At 38.2% G+C, this 21,442-nt stretch overlaps 1 protein-coding gene and 1 long non-coding RNA gene across 2 annotated transcripts in view; both read left to right on the plus strand.

The window, feature by feature from the left end:
- The window catches only part of LOC103512164 (actin-binding LIM protein 1), a 73,895-nt gene that overhangs the window by 24,079 nt on the left and 28,374 nt on the right, over positions 1–21,442 (plus strand). Inside the window, 1 exon segment of the mRNA XM_026825725.1 lies at positions 21,008–21,103. Within this exon segment, the coding sequence (XP_026681526.1) occupies positions 21,008–21,103 (96 nt within the window).
- On the plus strand, positions 8,631–9,508 carry LOC113468638. The gene is made up of 2 exons (XR_003392312.1): positions 8,631–8,784; positions 9,443–9,508. It is a non-coding gene; the product is annotated as an uncharacterized LOC113468638 (long non-coding RNA).

A 21,442-nucleotide genomic window follows, 5' to 3' on the forward strand; every position in this document is an offset into this window, starting at 1 on the left:
TTATCTTCTCAGCCGACAATCCGATAATAGAGCTTCTTAAGTAGGCTTGCCAAATATCCGAAATGTCGATTCGGGACGTTTGGCAAGCCTATCTTAAGGACCTAAGCCTCAAAAATGATATCTTAATATCATTTTCAGAGGTTTGGATTTTCGGACTACGCGCTACTAAATGTAGAAACACACTGCCCTCACGTCACGTGAGCTCATGGAGAGTCACAGAGATGTTCAAAGTTCTTCCCTAATAATTATGATTTTACTACGTGATTTCGTTCACGATAGCTACACTGCCCTTGTCTTTCAACCTGAAAAGTCGTGCATCTACGCTTCCTATGTGTGAGACGCCTAAATGTGTGTGTGATTGTCCTTTCCTCTCTCAGTCCTCTCTCATCTGCGCTACTTTTTACGCTGTCGATCCTTCTCGACCCCGAAGAGGCTGAAACGTAAACATATTTATTTTCATAGAACCAGAGGTAGTTACTTTTTTTCGCGCTAAGTGTAGTAGGCAATTTCCTCTGTTGAGAAATTCATGGAATCCTGGAGGAACCCCACCCAAAACTCAATAATCTCAATATCCTGTGATGGAGAAGTAGTATATTAATTCTTTATTTTTCGACTTCTTTCCCGAAGTATTACTTCCAGACCGATTACTTGTACGAAATTATTATTTTTTTTTTTTAGAGGTTTGACAGAGGGAACTGTAACTGCTATGGTCTTATCGTCCCGAAATCGAAGAGAGAAGGAAGACAGGATAGGAAAAAGCCAGCCGTTCCGAGAACGAACATTATCCCATCAGGATAAAATACGCCCCGGGCGGGAATCGAACCCGCGGCCTAGCGCTTACAAGGCAGACGCACTACCAACTAAGCTAACTAGGCTGGATTCTTAATTTAAACACTCCAACTTCGAAGTTCAGACCTAAGGAAGCTACGAAAAGTTCTCCTCAGGCGGGAATCAGTTTTATTTTTTCTATTACCTTATTGTTTTTTTTTTAGTCCGTCCTTCCTTTATTATTACTAATAATAAAAGGTATAGTGGACGGACTATTGTATTCGCTTCGGTTTCGTCTGTCTTAATTTTCATTAATTTTATATCATTTTCAAAGGTTTGGATTTTCGGACTACGCGCTACTAAATGTAGAAACACACTGCCCTCACGTCACGTGAGTTCATGGAGGGCCAGAGAGATGTTCAAAGTTCTCCCATAATAATTATGATTTTACTACGTGATTTCGTTCACGATAGCTACACTGCCCTTGTCTTTCAAAGTCGTGCATCTACGCTTCCTATGTGTGAGACGCCTGAATGTGTGTGTGTGATTGTCCTTTCCTCTCTCAGTCCTCTCTCATCTGCGCTACTTTTTACGCTGTCGATCTTCTCGACCCCGAAGAGGCTGAAACGCAAACATATTTATTTTCATAGAAGCAGAGGTAGTTACTTTTTTTTCGCGCTAAGTGTAGTAGGCAATTTCCTCTGTTGAGAAATTCATGGAATCCTGGAGGAACCCCGCCCAAAACTCAATAATCTCAATATCCTGTGATGGAGAAATAGTATGGATTCTTTATTTTTCGACTTCTTTCCCGAAATATTACTTTCAGACCGATTATATGGTGATTTTAGCGATCAAAAATTGATCATATCTCAGGATCGGTTTAGATTTTCGCAAAATCCTTTCTTATTGCTGGCTTGTACGAAATTAAATCGGTTGTTTTACCGTGACTCTCAAACGGCTTGTCCCATTGGGATGAAATTTGGCAAAAAATATTCAACATAAACATAAAAATTATTAGGGTTGTTCCTGAAATCACTGCTCATCTTGACCTTATCGCTTATCTCATTCCTAATTAATCACTAATTACCTATTAGCCATTTTAAGATAATCTCCCTTTGATTTTATCCGATGACCGCAGTATTGTGACCTTGAAGTATTGTAACTGGTGTCACAGTTGTCACACAAAAACATGAAAATTATTAGGACTGTTCCTGCAATCACTGCTCATCTTGACCTTATCGCTTATCTCATTATTAATTAATCAGTAATTACCTATTAGCCCTTTTGAGATAATCTCCCTTTGATTTTATCCGATGACCGCAGTATTGTGACCTTGAAGTATTGTAACTGGTGTCACAGTTGTCACACAATGGGTGTTTGTGTGACTGTTGTGTGTGTGACAATACGCGTTCTGTTGTAAGTCACGCTAAATCACTCACGCCATGGCGATTGGTATTGTGAATATTGCGTTTTGCTGCAATTAACGCGTTTGTTTCATTATTATTACATTATTATTGTTTAATTTTCCTTAGGTCTTAGTTGTTCCTCAGTTACTATCGCTTGTCAATTCTATTGTTGGACTGAAAGAGTCCTCTCTCATCTGCGCTACTCTTTACGCTGTCGATCCTTCTCGACCCCGAAGAGGCTGAAATGCAAACATATTTATTTTCATAGAAGCAGAGGTAGTTACTTTTTTCGCGCTAAGTGTAGTAGGCAATTTCCTCTGTTGAGAAATTCATGGAATCCTGGAGGAACCCCGCCCAAAACTCAATAATCTCTCTCCGGCAGTTAATGAGTTTCGTCCCGTTGACTTTTTTTTTTATGAGGCCCGTCTAGCGTCCTAAATGGGTTGAGCTTCTACGAATTTGCGGTCTAGTGTCTGCTTAAATGCTTTAGGTATGCAGGCCATTCGTGGTCCGACTGTGTGAAAGACCCGAGTCTGTCAGACCGACGGAACGTGTGTGGCGGAAAAACCGTCCGACTTCAGTCTGCAGACCGTCTGAAAGGCTAGAAGTTGGAAGCTTTTTCCGCCCGCCACACAAGTTCCGTCGGTCTGACAGGCTTAGATCTTTCAGACAGTCAAAGTGTGAGTGGCTGGACTTGAGTTGGTGAAAAACGAAATCTCTTTTCAGGTTTCAATTACGCACTCCGTTCTATTTTCTATTACTTACTGCTTACTACCATGGCCACTTATACCCAAGTCGGTATTTGGCCTCGTCGCAACCCTGCCTCCATTTGATACGGTCGGTCGCGTCTGTTGTTGTCAGGTTGATCTTCTCCATGTCTTCTTTACTACATCCCACCATCTCTTCTTCGGCCTTCCTCTTCGTCCATTTTCTATTACCTGCTACAATTGAGATCAAGATTTGAATTAATTTTATTCTTATTAAAATTGTTTTCTATAAGAATGTTTTCTATAATATGTAGAATATGAAGAATATCTCACTCGAAATATCATATATGTCATTAAGTTACTAAATGATTAATTAATAGGTACTTCTTTTACTTCATTTAAAATTTTGCAATAACATTTACATACAAATATTTAAAAAGAAGAAAAAAAAAAATATATAGTACTAGCTGAATTCCGTCGCTTCGCTCCGGAATCCCGCTAGTTCATCCCGAGGCATGGCCAAACTTGTGGAAAAGGCATGGCCGAACTTGTAGTTATCAAACTAAAAACATAAACGAAACTCAAATATTAGGCGAGCGAGGAAAAGTTTTCTATCCCGCAGTCTCTGCACTCTGTGTATTTCTTATGGAGATTTCAGCGATCAAAAATTGATCATATCTCAGGATCGGTGTAGATTTTCGCAAAATCCTTTCTTATTGCACACCTAGACCATAAAAAGAATATTCCTACCAAATTTCAGCTTTCTAGGTGGTGTGGTTCTCGAGATAGAGCGATCAGTGTGTGAAATGTGAAATGTGAACTGTGAATGAGTGAATGGATCTTGTTCTTATAATATAAGACTAGCTGAATTCCGTCGCTTCGCTCCGGAAGCCCGCTAGTTCATCCCGAGGCATGGCCAAACTTCTGGAAAAGGCATGGCCGAACTTGTATTTATCAAACTAAAAACATAAACGAAACTCAAAAAGTTGGTCGAGAGCGGAACATTTCTCTCCCGCAGTCTCTGCACTCTGTGTATTTCTTATGGAGATTTCAGCGATCAAAAATTGATCATATCTCAGGATCGGTTTAGATTTTGGCAAAATCCTTTCTTATTGCACACCTGGACCATAAAAGGAATATTCCTACCAAATTTCAACTTTCTAGGTGTTGTGGTTCTAGAGATAGAGCGATCAGTGTGTGAAATGTGAAATGTGAATGAGTGAATGGATCTCGTTCTTATAATATAAGATATCTTATATTATAAGAACGAGATCCATTCACAGTTCACAGTTCACATTTCACATTTCATAGTTCACACACTGATCGCTCTATCTCAAGAACCACAACACCTAGAAAGCTGAAATTTGGTAGGAATATTCCTTTTATGGTCTAGGTGTGCAATAAGAAAGGATTTTGCGAAAATCTAAACCGATCCTGAGATATGATCAATTTCTGATCGCTAAAATCACCATAAGAAATACACAGAGTGCAGAGACTGAGGGAGAGAAAACTTTTCCTCGCTCGCCTAATATTGAGTTTCGTTTATGTTTTTAGTTTGATAAAAATACAAGTTCGGCCATGCCTTTTCCACAAGCTTGGCCATGCCTCGGGATGAACTATTTCTCTTTCTTTTTCTCCTTTTTCCTCTACCAATTTCAATTTACCTTTTCATTATTGTCTTCTCCTTCCATATCTCTTCTGATTCTTCGCTTTCTCCTTCTCTTTCTCCTCCTTGTTCTTCTTTCTTCTTCTTCTTCTTCTTCTTCTTCTTCTTCTTCTTCTTCTTCTTCTTCTTCTTCTTCTTCTTTTTTTTTTTTTTTTTCTTCTTCTTCTTCTTCTTCTGTGGGAAATCAGTGGGTTTTGTTTCAATGGGAAATATATGGGATTAATTTCAATGGGAAATAAACATACTAATGTGCCAGTGATCCAGTGATGTGTTTCCACACGTCTAGTTTCTGTGACCTTGACACTGTACTCTGTATGACCTTGAAACTCTCCTCCAATCCTAGTCTAGCGGAACACAGTTATAATATTAACTAATAGATATTATACATTTATACAAGGTGTTCCTTGTATAAATATGTAGTAAAGATACTAATGTTTTTTAGGAGGTTTATTTAGGTCACTGTATAACTGATAACTGCCCTTCATTCGACGACAAGCTACCCGTGTCATCACAATAACTTCACACAACCTGATTCTATCCGAAACATAAAGTTCGTTCTCGGAACGGCTGGCTTTCTCCTTTCCTGTCTTCCTTCTCTCTTCAATTTCGGGACGATAACACCTCAGCAGTTACAGTTCCCACTGTCAAACCTCTTCGAAAAAAGGAGTTTTAATTGTGTTAAGCGTAACTGCTTGTCACAAATGTCGTTCCCCGCTCTTCGCACTTCGCTCTTTCCCGTGTACAGACGGGGTCGGCGTTTTTCGTCAGCCTCTCAGTCAACTAGGGTGATGGCTCTGGGCTGACATTTGGTTTTGGGTTTTGGCTCAACCTTTGCCACATATTCTTTTTTAATCTACATATTTTGTTCTAACTAATTCTAATCCATTCCTAAAAGTACATAGTATAGTTTTTTCTTTCCTAGTTTGTAAGTCCATTTCTCAATATCGGAGATAGAAAAATCATGTTTTGACTGAGATTTGATCCTAGTTTGTAAGTCCATTTCTCAATTATCGGAGATAGAAAAATCATGTTTGGACCGAGATTTGAACCTAAAAAGAGAACGAGACATAAATTAGGAGAAAAAAGGATACAGAGAGAGAGAAAGAAGAGGAGAAAGAGAAGCAAAATGAGTGAGAATAAAGAGAGGTAGAGAAGGGGGAGGAGCAGGAAGAGGAATACAAAGAGGGTGAGGAGGAGGAGAAGAAGAGAAAGGGAGATGGGGAGGAGGAAGAGGAGAAGAAAAACAATAGATCATAGAAATATCGTAAAACGACGTTTCTGGCGCCATTTTGTATAATGACATCATAATAACCATAGCACTCAGCCTCGTAGGCAAGGTTAAATCCGGAGGCATTCTCTACCACCTAACCCTTAGATATCTCTAGTATTGTGGTCAAATTCTCAACAGCTTATTGTTTTCGGGAAGTTACTTTACAACTAACTGTAATTAAAATCACATGAAGGGGTAAACGCTAGTGGGAATAGGGTGGAAAATCTTGAAAACGTAGACTGGAATTTTGGAAAAAATGGACTGGAAAACCGAGAAAAGTCAGGGAATTTTGTTTTTCCATTTTGGTAGACACCCTGGGTCCGGCGGACCATTTTTGCCGCTCCACTGGTCCATTATTCTAGTCCGGGGGGTATCAAAACAAATTTGATTTTTGGTCCATTTCCCTCGGTCCATTTGGTCCATTCTAGCATTTTTCGAGTTTTCTTGTGATTTTTTTTTTAGAGCTATCACTCTAACACCTTATGAGTCTCATCATATCATCACATATTAGTAGGCAAGTTATAAACGCACAGAACGGTACTACGGTACTGTATACCACCTATACTGTATAATACAGTGTCTCGTGAGTATGATATCATACGCTATTTATACCTCTACACTTCTACATGAGAACATGAATTTTTATTTTTTTTAAGAGCTATCACTCTAACACCTTATGAGTCTTATCATATCATCACATATTAGTAGGCAAGTTATAAACGCACAGAACGGTACTACGGTACTGTGTACCACCTATACTGTATAATACAGTGTCTCGTGAGTATGATATCATACGCTATTTATACCTCTACACTTCTACATGAGAACATGAGGCATCATCACATAGGAATATACCTACCAGCACAACATAATCCGTATTCATGGTGCCATTGCGAGAATGAATCGCGTTAATTCATTCCATATATCAAGGCCTAGAGTTAATTCTTAATCGTATTTTTTCACTCGACTACACTGAGAAAAAAGTTAGTGGTAGGGTGCCATAAGTTAGGGTGGAAGAACTCTATTATTGGGTTACTTCCCCTGATTTAGGCTGTCGGAATGCTATATTATAGTGTCGAGCTTCCCGATATAGAGTTCCATATTAGAGGGATATCAAGGCCTAGAGTTAATTCTTAATCGTATTTTTTCACTCGACTACACTGAGAAAAAAGTTAGTGGTAGGGTCCCATAAGTTAGAGTGGAAGAACTCTATTATTGGGTTACTTCCCCTGATTTAGGCTGTTGGAATGCTATATTTATAGTGTCGAGCTTCCCGATATAGAGTTCCACATTAGAGTGTCGGAACCCAGTCACCCGATTAGCCTGCCGGCACCCTAGTTTTTTTTCTCAGTGCAGTTCTCATCCGATCACTGAAGCTGTTTGTATGGTCGGTAGCTGGTAGCTTGTTATTTATACTAGCATTACTAGCTCAATATTAAACGAAATAGCTAGTGTTTTTGATAAGCGGAAATTGCTAACTGCGGTTTAGTTAACCATCAGATGATAATATCTCTTTGGAATACTCGTATATGCCAGCCTAGATGATATATGGTATCTCTTTGGAACCATTCTCTCATGGCCTACATTGGCAGGCTAAAATAACATACACACCAGCCTAGTTAGGTTTGAGGCTAGCACGTGTAAGCGCAAGGTCCCGGGTTCGATTCCCGCCCGGGACGTCTGTTTTTTGAGGAAAAAAATCGTCACTCAAATTATGCGAATAGTTTCAGATTTTAATGAGTTGAGGCAAATGTTTCACATACGCATTTTCTTCTTCTCATCAAGATAGTACCTACACAATATACTGCCTCTCACAGTTATTATGTTATTAATAAATATTTCGCACAGATTTTCCACAAAACGAAAAAGATGTAGGTACTATGGCTGAAAACAAAATTGTAATAATATATTTTATTAAAAGAACCGGTTGGGCGGAAGAGCTTACTAAGTGAGAATCCTGCCATTTAAGCCTTAAAAAATAAATAAATTAATTACAAGACACGTTTTTTTTTCTTCTTTCTTTCTTTTTCTCTTCTTCGGTGGGAAATCAGTGGGTTTTGTTTCAATGGGAAATATATGGGATTAATTTCAATGGGAAATAAACATACTAATGTGCCAGTGATCCAGTGATGTGTTTCCACACGTCTAGTTTCTGTGACCTTGACACTGTACTGTGCATGACCTTGAAACTCTCCAATCCTAGTCTAGCGGAACACAGTTATAATATTAATTAATAGATATTATACATTTATACAAGGTGTTCCTCGTACAAATATGTAGTAAAGATACTAATGTTTTTTAGGAGGTTTACTTAGGTCACTGTATAACTGATAACTGCCCTTTATTCAGCGACTGGCTACCCTTGTCATCACAATAACTTCACACAGCCTGATTCTATCCGAAACATAAAGTTCGTTCTCGGAACGGCTGGCTTCCTTCTTTCTTGTCTTCTTTCTCTCTTCGATTTCGGGACGATAACACCTCAACAGTTACAGTTCCCTCTATCAAACCTCTTCGAAAAAAGGAATTTTAATTGTGTTAAGCGTAACTGCTTGTCACAAATGTCGTTCCCCGCTCAATATGCTACGCTAAATTTTCATGACTTGACTTGCCAACCAATGATTCTAATCTACTATATTCTTCGCACTTCGCTCTTTCCCGTGTACAGACGGGGTCGGCGTTTTTCGTCAGCCTCTCAGTCAGCCCTAACTAGGGTGATTGCTTTGGGTTGACATTTGGTTTTGGGTTTTGGCTCAACCTTTGCCACATATTCTTTTTTAATCTACATATTTTGTTCTAACTAATTCTAATCCATTCTATTCTATTCTTGCAGACAAGTGTTCCCCAGTGGAGACCGCGTCACCTATCAGGGCAAGGAGTTCTTCTGCACCAAATGTGTTCAGATCCCCCTGAAGGAGACAGTTCAGTCCTCGGCAGCCCCGATCAGTCCGATCAGCAATGGATCTGGTACGTGGAAAATAAAACGATCCACGGAAATAAATAGCCCAAGTACCTAGATTGGTACTGGCCCTTTTTTTATTTATTTCCTTTTCAGTAGGAGTAATTATACAATAAATGCAATTTCTTTGTGTTATTATGTCACAACTTTGGTAACACAAAGAAATTGCAATAGATTTAAATACAATTTATAGTAAAAGTAAGTGAGTGCATATCTAGATAGTTACTTAATGGTTGGGGTAACGAACTCAGTCATGTAAGATGGTATGGTCACGTTGAAAGAAGAGATAAAGATTTGAGAGAATGGAAGCGAGGGGAAGAAAGGGAAGAAAAGGAGGAGGGAGACTGAGGTGGACTTTTCCTTTGATGGATAATGTTCGTCTTCGGAACGTCTGTCCTTCTCCTTTCATCAACATCAGTTTCGAGAAAGTAAGGCCTCAAGTATAGTGGTTACAGTTCCCTCTCTCTCTCTAAAAAAAAAAAAAAAAAAAAAATGGATTTCGTTTCATCGAGAGAAGGCGGGTTTCCAAGGCCAAAATTTTGTGGCGGAGCCTAGTAGCAATCATGTACCGTGAGAGATTTCTTGAGAAATTTGGTATGATGTTGCGGATTTTCACTTTTTTGTCCAAAACTAATATTTGTCTTCTTTGTTGCTTCCCCCCCCCAGGTCATCTGAATTTGTCGAGCAGTGAGCTGTGTGCCGGGTGCAATGAAGAACTAGGAGAGGGCCAGGCCCTGATAGCATTGGATAAACAATGGCATGTATGGTGCTTCAAGTGTAGAACCTGCAGTGCCGTGCTCCACGGAGAATATATGGGGAAGTAAGTGACCTCTAGGATATAGTAGAGCAATGTGCTGTGTATAATAGGAGAGGATAGCATTGGTTAAACAATGGCATGTATGGTGCTTCAAATGTAGAACCTGCAGTGCCGTGCTCCACGGAGAATATATGGGGAAGTAAGTGACCTCTAGGATATAGTAAAGCAATGTGCTGTGTATAATAGGAGAGGATAGCATTGGATAAACAATGGCATGTATGGTGCTTCAAGTGTAGAACCTGCAGTGCCGTGCTCCACGGAGAATATATGGGGAAGTAAGTGACCTCTAGGATATAGTAAAGCAATGTGCTGTGTATAATAGGAGAGGATAGCATTGGATAAACAATGGCATGTATGGTGCTTCAAGTGTAGAACCTGCAATGCCGTGGGAAAATAATAAAAATACGGTCGCGCTGCGCGCTCCCTATTAGCTGCATAGTTATTAAAAACATAAACGAAACTCAAAATGTTGGTCGAGAGCGGAACATTTATCTCCTGCATTCTCTGCACTCTGTGTATTTCTTATGGAGATTTTAGTGATCAAAAATTGATCATATCTCAGGATAGGTTTAGATTTTCGCAAAATCCTTTCTCATTGCACACCTAGACCATAAAAGGAATATTCCTACCAAATTTCAGCTTTCCTAGGTGTTGTGGTTCAGGAGACAGAGCGATCAGTGTGTGAAATGTGAATGGATCTTGATTTTATAATATAAGATACAAGGTGTTCCTTGTATAAATATGTAGTAAAGATACTAATGTTTTTTTAGGAGGTTTATTTAGGTCACTGTATAACTACTCTTCATTCGACGACAAGCTACCCGTGTTATCACAATAACTTCACACAGCCTGATAAGCCTGATTCTATCCAAAACATAAAGTTCGTTCTCGGAACGGCTGGCTTTCTCCTTTCCTGTCTTCCTTCTCTCTTCGATTTCGGGACGATAACACCTCAACAGTTACAGTTCCCTCTATCAAACCTCTTGGAAAAAAGGAATTTTAATTGTGTTAAGCGTAACTGCTTGTCACAAATGTCGTTCCCCGCTTAATATGCTACGCTAAATTTTCATGACTTGACTGGCTAACCAACGATTCTAATCTACTCTTCGCTCTTTCCCGTGTACAGACGGGGTCGGCGTCTTTCGTCAGCCTCTCAGTCAGCCCTAACTATAATATAATAATAATAGTGCTTATTTATACTGCTCGCATAGGACTATAATAATAATAGACTCTTGAGTGGAAGGTAACCACTAGGCGAGGTTAACGCCGGAGGCGTTCTCTACCACCTAACCCTTAGAGCTCCGTCACCCATCCGGATACTAACCACACATAACGTTGCTTTAACATTCAGTGATCCATTGGGGGTGGATTCAAGGTGCTATCTCCTCTGGCTACAGCACATTTAGTAGTACTGTCTGCAGCAGTGCAGCATATTTAGTAGTATGTAAATTGGGTAATATTTGTCTGGGGTAGTATGTAAATTGGGTAATATTTGTCTGAGTTTCAAATTATTTTGGGCAATATTTGCTTAGGAACAAATGAGCTTGTAGCTGTGCTAATCAAGTAGCTATAAAGTCCCTTTATTCCAGCAGTAGGCTACTACTATTATTGTGGTCAAATTCTCAAATTATATTGAGGATAAAATTCCATACCTCGGCTGGGATTGAACCCACGCCCTCCTGTTTACCAGGCGAGCGCCTTGACCGCTACACCACCGAGGTAGGTAGGGTGATGGCTTTGGGCTGACATTTGGTTTTGGCTCAACCTGTGCTACATATTCTATTTTAATCTACATATTTTGTTCTAACTAATTCTAATCCGTTCTATTCTATTCTTGCAGACAAGTGTTCCCCAGTGGAGACCGCGTCACCTATCAGGGCAAGGAGTTCTTCTGCACCAAGTGTGTTCACTACTCACTTCATTTCCTTGTCTTTAATTGCATTCTTATTGTCTTTGTTATTTTGACCTCATCATTTCATTTATCACTCGTGTGCGTAAAATTTGGACGATAAAGGTGTCACCGACACCTTATCATTATTATTACACAATTGGATCAAACTTTATTTACAGATGGTAGCAAAAAGTATATACATATAAATATAAAATAAAGTTTGATCAAGGGTGGGGTTAATGCCTATGGCATTCTCTACCACCCCACCCTTATCATTGTTAAAAGTACATAGTATAGTTTTTTTCTTTCCTAGTTTGTAAGTCCATTTCTCAAATATCGGAGATAGAAAAATCAGAAAATAAAATGATCCACGGAAATAAATAGTCCAGGTACCTAGATTGGTACTGGCCCTTTTTTTATTTATTTCTTTTTCAGTAGGAGTAATTATACAATAGATTTAAATACAATGTATGTAAATGTAAATGCAGTTTCTTTGTGTTATTATGTCACAACTGTGGTGCTCACTGCAGCATTGTAGGATTTTTCCAATATCTCAATAATCCTAAAATCCAATGTTTACCTACCATGCTGGCCACCGGTCGCTTTGAACCTAAAAAGAGAACGAGACATAAATTAGGAGAAAAAAGCATACAGAGAGAGAAAGAAGAGGAGAAAGAGAACCAAAATGAGTGAGAATAAAGAGAGGTAGAGAAGGGGGAGGAGCAGGAAGAGGAATACAAAGAGGGTGAGGAGGAGGAGGAGGAGAAGAGAAAGAGAGATGGGGAGGAGGAAGAGGAGAAGAAAGACAACAGGTCATAGAAATATCGTAAAACGACGTTTCTGGCGCCATTTTGTATAATGACATCATAATAACCATAGCACTCAGCCTCGCAGCCGAGGACAAATGCTAATCAACCAATATTCTAGTGGAGGAATAAAGTAGACGTGGACATTGTTGCTAATCAACTAATTTTTAGTAGAGAAAGAGTCAATACACATTTCTTGAAGTGTTGCCCCAGTGTGATAATTGCCAATATTACGTATTTACTTTGGTTGTGTGTTTCAAGTCAATTGTCTGCAAAGTATAGTAAAAGTAAGTGAGTGCATATCTAGATAGTTACTTAATGGTTGGGGTAACGAACCCAGTCATGTAAGATGGTATGGTCACGTTGAAAGAAGAGATGAAGAGCTACATAGGGAAAAGAGTTGAGAGAATGGAAGCGAGGGGGAGAAAAGGACGAGGGAGACTGAGGTGGACTTTTCCTTTGATGGATAATGTTCGTCTTCGGAACGGCCGTCCGTCTCTTTTCATCGGTTTCGAGAAAGTAAGACCTCAAGTATAGTGGTTACTCTCTCTCCCTCTCCCTCTCTCTCTCTCTCTCTCTCTTTCTCTCTCTCTTTTTCATATTGGATGACTATCTGTGTAGGATCACATCACTATCTAATCACTATATCTGGGAATAGTGTCTATGTATTAAATTAAATCACTATATCTAGGAATACTAACTAGGTATGTATATATAGGAATAGTGTCTAGTAATCTGGGTATTCTCGTCACAATAGATCAGTTGCGCTTACTTGGATGATGTTTCAAAGTCATAGAGCAGGAAAAATGAGGACCAACGGAATTTTTCTTTTCTTACGACTTTTCCCGAGATAAATTGATTTAAAAAAATACCGGTAAATCGTGAACTTTGACGTCACGACATACGCTCCCGTAGGCGAAGACGTCACATTAAATGTCCCGAGCAAAGCTCCCTCGCAGGCAACGCATTAATGTGTTTGTGCGCATACGTTTCTGCGCAGTTCTTTATGCTCCTCCGCTAGCGCGCTTGCATAATGGCGATACCTAACGGACGAAAAAAACAACTGCGTAAAGTCTGACGTCACACATATTTGAACTCTTTCATTAGAACGGGAAATAAAATTGAATTTTCGACTTTTTACAGTTATTTTTCGGAGTTTTGACCTCAGATTTGGATTTTTCCCAACTTTTTACATAGGAATCGACCATTTATTTATAATTTTTATTGAATTTTCGACTTTTTACAGTTATTTTTTCGGAGTTTTGACCTCAGATTTGGATTTCTCCCAACTTTTTACATAGGAATTGACCATTTATGTATAATTTTTACCCATTTGCAACTGCTCCATTATGCCAGGTGAATGTTGTCATCTAACTCCGTGTCGATCCATCTGGTTGATCTATTTGGATAGAGACAATCCTTCCTTGTGAAGAATAGAATTTACCTGTCTATTGTTTATAGCACCGGCACGCATTATAAATAGTTATACTATAAGCTATCTAAATGATTATAACACCGGTACGCGATACAACGATACCAACATAGCAATGGAGAGTCGTTTCATTTGAGTGACACTTTCACAAATGAGTTCACAACTCATCAATGCGAATAGTCGAAGTATCATGGATATCCTAATCACTTGGTGTAGTGGGCGGACTTTTTGTCTGGAAGTTAATGGTTCGAGTCCAAGGCAAGTCGTTAAAATTATCTAGTTGTAGTAAGCGGGAAAGAAGATTCGATTCGTGACGAGCATTTAATGCTTTATTTTATAACAAAACTAGCCGTCGCTTCGCTCCGGATTTCTGCTAGTAAATCCTTAAGGCATGGCCGTTCATGTCACTCATCCATTTAGTGGTCTTGCTCGGCGAAGCTTAACAAAAACAAACCGGAAAATAGCCTATGACCTTCACGGGAGTGCAAGCTATAAGTTGACAAAGTTTCATAGCAATCGGATGAGCGGTTTGGCCAGTTGCGGAAAGCATCGCACAAAAAATGAGCCGAGCGCAAAAGATCAGTTAAAAAATTCTAGCGGATGATCGATCATCGTTAGTACAGCTAAAGTCCCAGTCTCTCAGTGTGGTTGTGTAATTTTCTAGTATTATTGTTCATGCCTATAGTTTTATATATCTATCTATCTTTTCGGCATTCGGCCGCTGGCAAAGCCGGCTATGTTAGCTTTGCAATGAATTAATATAACGCTGCCTTCGCCCGCTTCTTTTGATACTAATTATTTTATTACTAATAAATGCGGCCTCCGGCTGCTAGCAATACTAATGCGAGTGATTTACTATCCTTGCAGAGAATAGGTAAATGCGGCCTTTGGCCTCTGGCAAACCCGGTTATTTAGGCTCAATAATAAAATGTTTCTATAGCAATAGTTTGAAATTACAGAGGGGCTCTGATGTATAAACTTGTAAACTATCAATCAATTTGTGATAAGATTATGATGGATTAATATTATTTTTTTGCTCTATTTTCCTGCCCCATCTTTTTTTCTCCTTCCTACTCCGTTCACCTTTTCGTTTGGATTTGGAAATTAGATCAAGGGCAGACTGGGGAGTCAGCTGTTTCGTTTAGGCTTGTATTTTTGTCTATCCCTGTTCCTCTGTCCTTCCCTTTGTTGATTGGAACCGACAATAAGGGGAGCACAGGGCAGGAGCAGTGGCAGTAGAAGAGAAGTGGCGAGGCGAGTGAGGTGTTTACATTCTCGTCATGCCCAATTCCCTGCCCACTTTCCTGCTCATTGCCACAGAAGTGAGCTGAATGTAAACGAGGCATAATGCTTGATTTTTAACCCCTCCCCCCAGCTCTCTCTCTCCCTCCTTAATCCAGGATTTCTCTGCCCCCCCCCTCTCTTCCCCTCTTTCATCCCCCACCTACATAGAGATTTAGTACATAGATATGTAAATACCTACATAGAGATTTAGTACATAGATATGTAAATACCTACATAGAGATTTAGTACATAGATATGTAAATACCTACATAGAGATTTAGTACATAGATATGTAAATACCTACATAGAGATTTAGTACATAGATATGTAAATACCTACATAGAGATTTAGTACATAGATATGTAAATACCTACATAGAGATTTAGTACATAGATATGTAAATACCTACATAGAGATTTAGTACATAGATATGTAAATACCTACATAGAGATTTAGTACATAGATATGTAAATACCTACATAGAGATTTAGTACATAGATATGTAAATACCTACATAGAGATTTAGTACATAGATATGTAAATACCTACATAGAGATTTAGTACATAGATATGTAAATACCTACATAGAGATTTAGTACATAGATATGTAAATACCTACATAGAGATTTAGTACATAGATATGTAAATACCTACATAGAGATTTAGTACATAGATATGTAAATACCTACATAGAGATTTAGTACATAGATATGTAAATACCTACATAGAGATTTAGTACATAGATATGTAAATACCTACATAGAGATTTAGTACATAGATATGTAAATACCTACATAGAGATTTAGTACATAGATATGTAAATACCTACATAGAGATTTAGTACATAGATATGTAAATACCTACATAGAGATTTAGTACATAGATATGTAAATACCTACATAGAGATTTAGTACATAGATATGTAAATACCTACATAGAGATTTAGTACATAGATATGTAAATACCTACATAGAGATTTAGTACATAGATATGTAAATACCTACATAGAGATTTAGTACATAGATATGTAAATACCTACATAGAGATTTAGTACATAGATATGTAAATACCTACATAGAGATTTAGTACATAGATATGTAAATACCTACATAGAGATTTAGTACATAGATATGTAAATACCTACATAGAGATTTAGTACATAGATATGTAAATACCTACATAGAGATTTAGTACATAGATATGTAAATACCTACATAGAGATTTAGTACATAGATATGTAAATACCTACATAGAGATTTAGTACATAGATATGTAAATACCTACATAGAGATTTAGTACATAGATATGTAAATACCTACATAGAGATTTAGTACATAGATATGTAAATACCTACATAGAGATTTAGTACATAGATATGTAAATACCTACATAGAGATTTAGTACATAGATATGTAAATACCTACATAGAGATTTAGTACATAGATATGTAAATACCTACATAGAGATTTAGTACATAGATATGTAAATACCTACATAGAGATTTAGTACATAGATATGTAAATACCTACATAGAGATTTAGTACATAGATATGTAAATACCTACATAGAGATTTAGTACATAGATATGTAAATACCTACATAGAGATTTAGTACATAGATATGTAAATACCTACATAGAGATTTAGTACATAGATATGTAAATACCTACATAGAGATTTAGTACATAGATATGTAAATACCTACATAGAGATTTAGTACATAGATATGTAAATACCTACATAGAGATTTAGTACATAGATATGTAAATACCTACATAGAGATTTAGTACATAGATATGTAAATACCTACATAGAGATTTAGTACATAGATATGTAAATACCTACATAGAGATTTAGTACATAGATATGTAAATACCTACATAGAGATTTAGTACATAGATATGTAAATACCTACATAGAGATTTAGTACATAGATATGTAAATACCTACATAGAGATTTAGTACATAGATATGTAAATACCTACATAGAGATTTAGTACATAGATATGTAAATACCTACATAGAGATTTAGTACATAGATATGTAAATACCTACATAGAGATTTAGTACATAGATATGTAAATACCTACATAGAGATTTAGTACATATAGATAAATACATAGAGATTTAGTAAATAGATAAATACGTAGAGATTTATTAAATAGATATGTAAATACCTACATAGAGATTTAGTACATAGATATGTAAATACCTACATAGAGATTTAGTTAATAGGTATGTAAATACCTACATAGAGATTTAGTTAATAGGTATATAAATACCTACATAGAGATTCAGTTAATAGATAAATACATAGAGATTTACTTAATAGGTAAATACATGCAGATAGGAAAGCTAAGGTACATAGTTCTAGGCTAATGAGGAAGTCAGTACGTAGACGTAGGTAGGTATAGTGTGTACCAGAAGTCCCTGCCTTGTACATACAGGGTGTTCCAAAAGTCCCTGTCCAGAGGCATATGGTCGATCCGCTGTTGTAGATAGGAAAGCCAGGTACATAGTTCTAGGCTAATGAGGAAGTCAGTACGTAGACGTAGGTATATACAGTGTGTACCAGAAGTCCCTGCCGTGTACATACAGGGTGTTCCAGAAGTCCCTTTTAACGACTAGGAATTTTTCAATTCTGTTTTTCCTGAACCCAGTAATAAACCTATGATTCTTGTTCTTTGATTGGTGACAAAAACCAGGATTGACCACTGTGGAAGTAGCAATTTTGTCATTATTTTTAATGGTGATTTAGAGATTTAGTAAATAGATAAATACATAGAGATTTAGTAAATGGATAAATACATACAGATAGGAAAGCTAAGGTACATAGTTCTAGGCTAATGAGGAAGTCAGTACGTAGACGAAGGTATATACAGTGTGTACCAGAAGTCCCTGCCTTGTACACACAGGATGTTCCAGAAGTCCCTTTTAACGACCAGGAATTTTTCAATTCTGTTTTTCCTGAACCCAGTAATAATTCTATGATTCTTGTTCTTTGATTGGTGACAAAAACCAGGATTGACCACTGTGGAAGTAGCAATTTTGTCATTATTTTTAATGGTGATTTGGAAATTTAAATGAGAATGCCCGTTTTTTTGTAATCTACAAATTTATTGTAATCTACAAAGAAAAATGTGCTCTCTATTTAGATTTAAGATCTTGGTCCTCCATTGCTTTAAATATAACTTACTAACATGTTTTACCTAACCTAATTCTCATGCTCTCTCTGTCTCTCCCTCTCTGTTTTCATGCTTGCCCTCTCATTCCATCTCATTAATGTTTTCCAAACATTAATATTTGCCGGGCATTTTTGCGCAATTTTTTTCTGCTCTGCGCTTGGTGTGCGGAATTTGTGTCACGGAGCAGAAAAGGTTAACGCTGCGGATTTGGGTATGTTTGCGCTTTTGTTTGGATGCCTTTTTGCTTTTTTTTTCACTTGCGTAGTAAGGCCAACCACTCATCAGGTACACCTGACAGGTACACCTGATCAGGTCCGCCTGTCGGGTCTACCTGATGGTGGATGGCCGGCCTAAGCCACCCATACACGGTACGAATTGATTGGCATGAATTTAGTCGCGCCAATTGTCGTAACGTGTAGGGCGGGTCTAGCCTTAATCAAAGAGATACTATCATTCGATGATTAACTATAAACCGCAGTTAGCAATTTCCGCTTATCAAAAACCCTAGCTATTTCGTTTAATATTGAGCTAGTAATACTAGTATGAATAACAAGCTACCGGCTACCGACTATACAAACAGCTTCAGTGATCGGATGAGAACTGCACTGAGAAAAAAAAACTAGGGTGCCGGCAGGCTAATCGGGTGACTGGGTTCCGGCACTCTAATATGGAACTCTATATCGGGAAGCTCGACACTATAATATAGCATTCCGACAGCCTAAAGTATCTCTTTGGAATATATGCCAGCCTAGATGATAGTATCTCTTTGGAACCATTCTCTCATGGCCTACATTGGCAGGCTAAAATAATATACACACCAGCCTAGTTAGCTTTGAGGCTAGCACGTCTGCCTTGTAAGCGCAAGGTCCCGGGTTCGATTCCCGCCCGGGACGTCTGGCTTTCTCTTATATCCTCTCGTTTTTTTCTCAAGGCGTTTGATAGAGGGAACTGTAACTGCTAAGGTCTTATCGTCCCGAAATCGAAGAGAGAAGGAGGACAGGATAGGAGAAAGCCAGCCGTTCCGGGAAGGGGACGTCTGGCTTTCTCTTATATCCTCTCGTTTTTTTCTCAAGGCGTTTGATAGAAGGAACTGTAACTGCTAAGGTCTTATCGTCCCGAAATCGAAGAGAGAAGGAGGACAGGATAGGAGAAAGCCAGCCCTTCCGAGAACGAACATTATCTGTTCAGGATAAAATCCGCCCTGGCGGGAGTGGCGGGAATCGAACCCGCGACCTAGCGCTCTAGCCTTACTCGGCGTTTGGTCGGGGCCTCATCCTTTTATCCGCTTTACTGAACGTAGCTTAACCTGTTTTGATCTCATGATTCTGACAAGATTTTGAATCCATTTTTGCATATTTCGCATTTTTACTATCCTTTTGATTGCTTTTTTCCTGGAACTTTGTCCAGAAACATTTTTTTTTTTTTTTCTCGTCTTCTTTTTTCCTATTTCATTTTTTCATCTTTCTTCATTAGCTTTTTCTGCTTTTCCATCTACTATTTCGCTTCTTGTCTTCTGTCTCTCTCAGTAAATTATCTATTTTTATTTCTTTCCACACAGCAGCAACCAGGCAGCACACTATACGTACATTCAACATTCGCTATATTTTCTTTTCGCTCTCGGTATTTTTCAACTTATCACCTGTTCTTTTTCCTTCTTCTTTTTCTACTTCTTTTTTCTTCTTCTTCTTCTTCTTCTGCTTCTTCTCTCTTTCATCCAATCATCCCACATATTTCGTGCCTTATCTAGCTTCTTCTTTATCCATATCATATACACTCAAAACAGTATTACCTACTCACTTCATTTCCTTGTCTTTAATTACATTCTTATTGTCTTTGTTATTTTGACCTCATCATTTCATTTATCACTCGTGTGCGTAAAATTTGGACGATAAAGGTGTCACCGACACGGAACGAACATCCGTTCAGGATAAAGTCGGCCCCTGGGCGGAAATCGATCCCGCGACCTAGCGCTTACATTCTCCGCTTTGAGTTTATCGATTTCTTATCTTATCTTTGTTTATCAATTCTTCCCTTTCGTGTGACCTTGACTTATATTACGTTTTGTCATATTTTTTATGATTTTTAGTTTATTTCTATACGTTCTGTTATATTTTTATGATTTATGATTTATTATTATTATTATTATTATTATAGATCGGAAGAGCGTCGTGATTTCTCAATTATCGGAGATAGAAAAATCATGTTTGGACCGAGATTTGAACCTAAAAAGAGAACGAGACATAAATTAGGAGAAAAAAGGATACAGAGAGAGAGAAAGAAGAGGAGAAAGAGAAGCAAAATGAGTGAGAATAAAGAGAGGTAGAGAAGGGGGAGGAGCAGGAAGAGGAATACAAAGAGGGTGAGGAGGAAGAGGAGAAAAAAGACAACAGATCACAGAAATATCGTAAAACGACGTTTCTGGCGCCATTTTGTATAATGACATCATAATAACCATAGCACTCAGCCTCGCAGCCGAGGACAAAGCCTGGGTCGTTCTCTACCACCTAACCCTTAGATATCTCTATTATTGTGGTCAAATTCTCAACAGCTTATTGTTTTCGGGAAGTTACTTTACAACTAACTGTAATTAAAATCACATGAAGGGGTAAACGCTTCGATGTGCGAAACACTTCATCAGAAGATGCACCTGATCCACAATAGAGATTGAAGCCGCGGTTTTCTATTCACGAGGCGAGAACCTTGACCACTACACCTCCGAGGAGATTGTTTTCATGTGTTTCAATATCCAACAGTCCTGTTTTTTTTTTCTGTTTCAAAATCTAACAACTCTGGGTTGTTCTGTTTTTCTGTTTTCAGTCAAGGCCTACTGTACGAGCTGTAAAAAGAAATGTTCCGGTGAGGTGCTCAGAGTTCAGGACAAATACTTTCACATTACTTGCTTCCAATGTAGCGGTAAGTGTACTCCTAATCAGAAGGTCCCGGGTTCGATTCCTGGAGCTGTAAAACTCGATGTTCATCACCAAAAAACCATGGTAAGAAGAAGAAGAAGAAGAAGAAGAAGAAAAAAAAAACTTCTGGTGTTCTCGTGTTCACCCAGCACTTAAATGTATTAATATTAGGTATGTCCATATGTCTCTTATCGCCCACATGATGAGGGACATTTTGGTTAAGATTAGTGCTTTTCATCCGCTCTTTAGCGGTTTTCGGCTCTACTGATGAGAGATATCGAAATAATTATGAGAGGAGACCCCAAAATAATAATTAAGAAACCCAGCTAAGCATAATTTAATA

Source organism: Diaphorina citri, unplaced genomic scaffold, assembly GCF_000475195.1.
Source record: "Diaphorina citri unplaced genomic scaffold, Diaci psyllid genome assembly version 1.1 scaffold800, whole genome shotgun sequence".
Classification (NCBI taxonomy): domain Eukaryota; kingdom Metazoa; phylum Arthropoda; class Insecta; order Hemiptera; family Psyllidae; genus Diaphorina; species Diaphorina citri.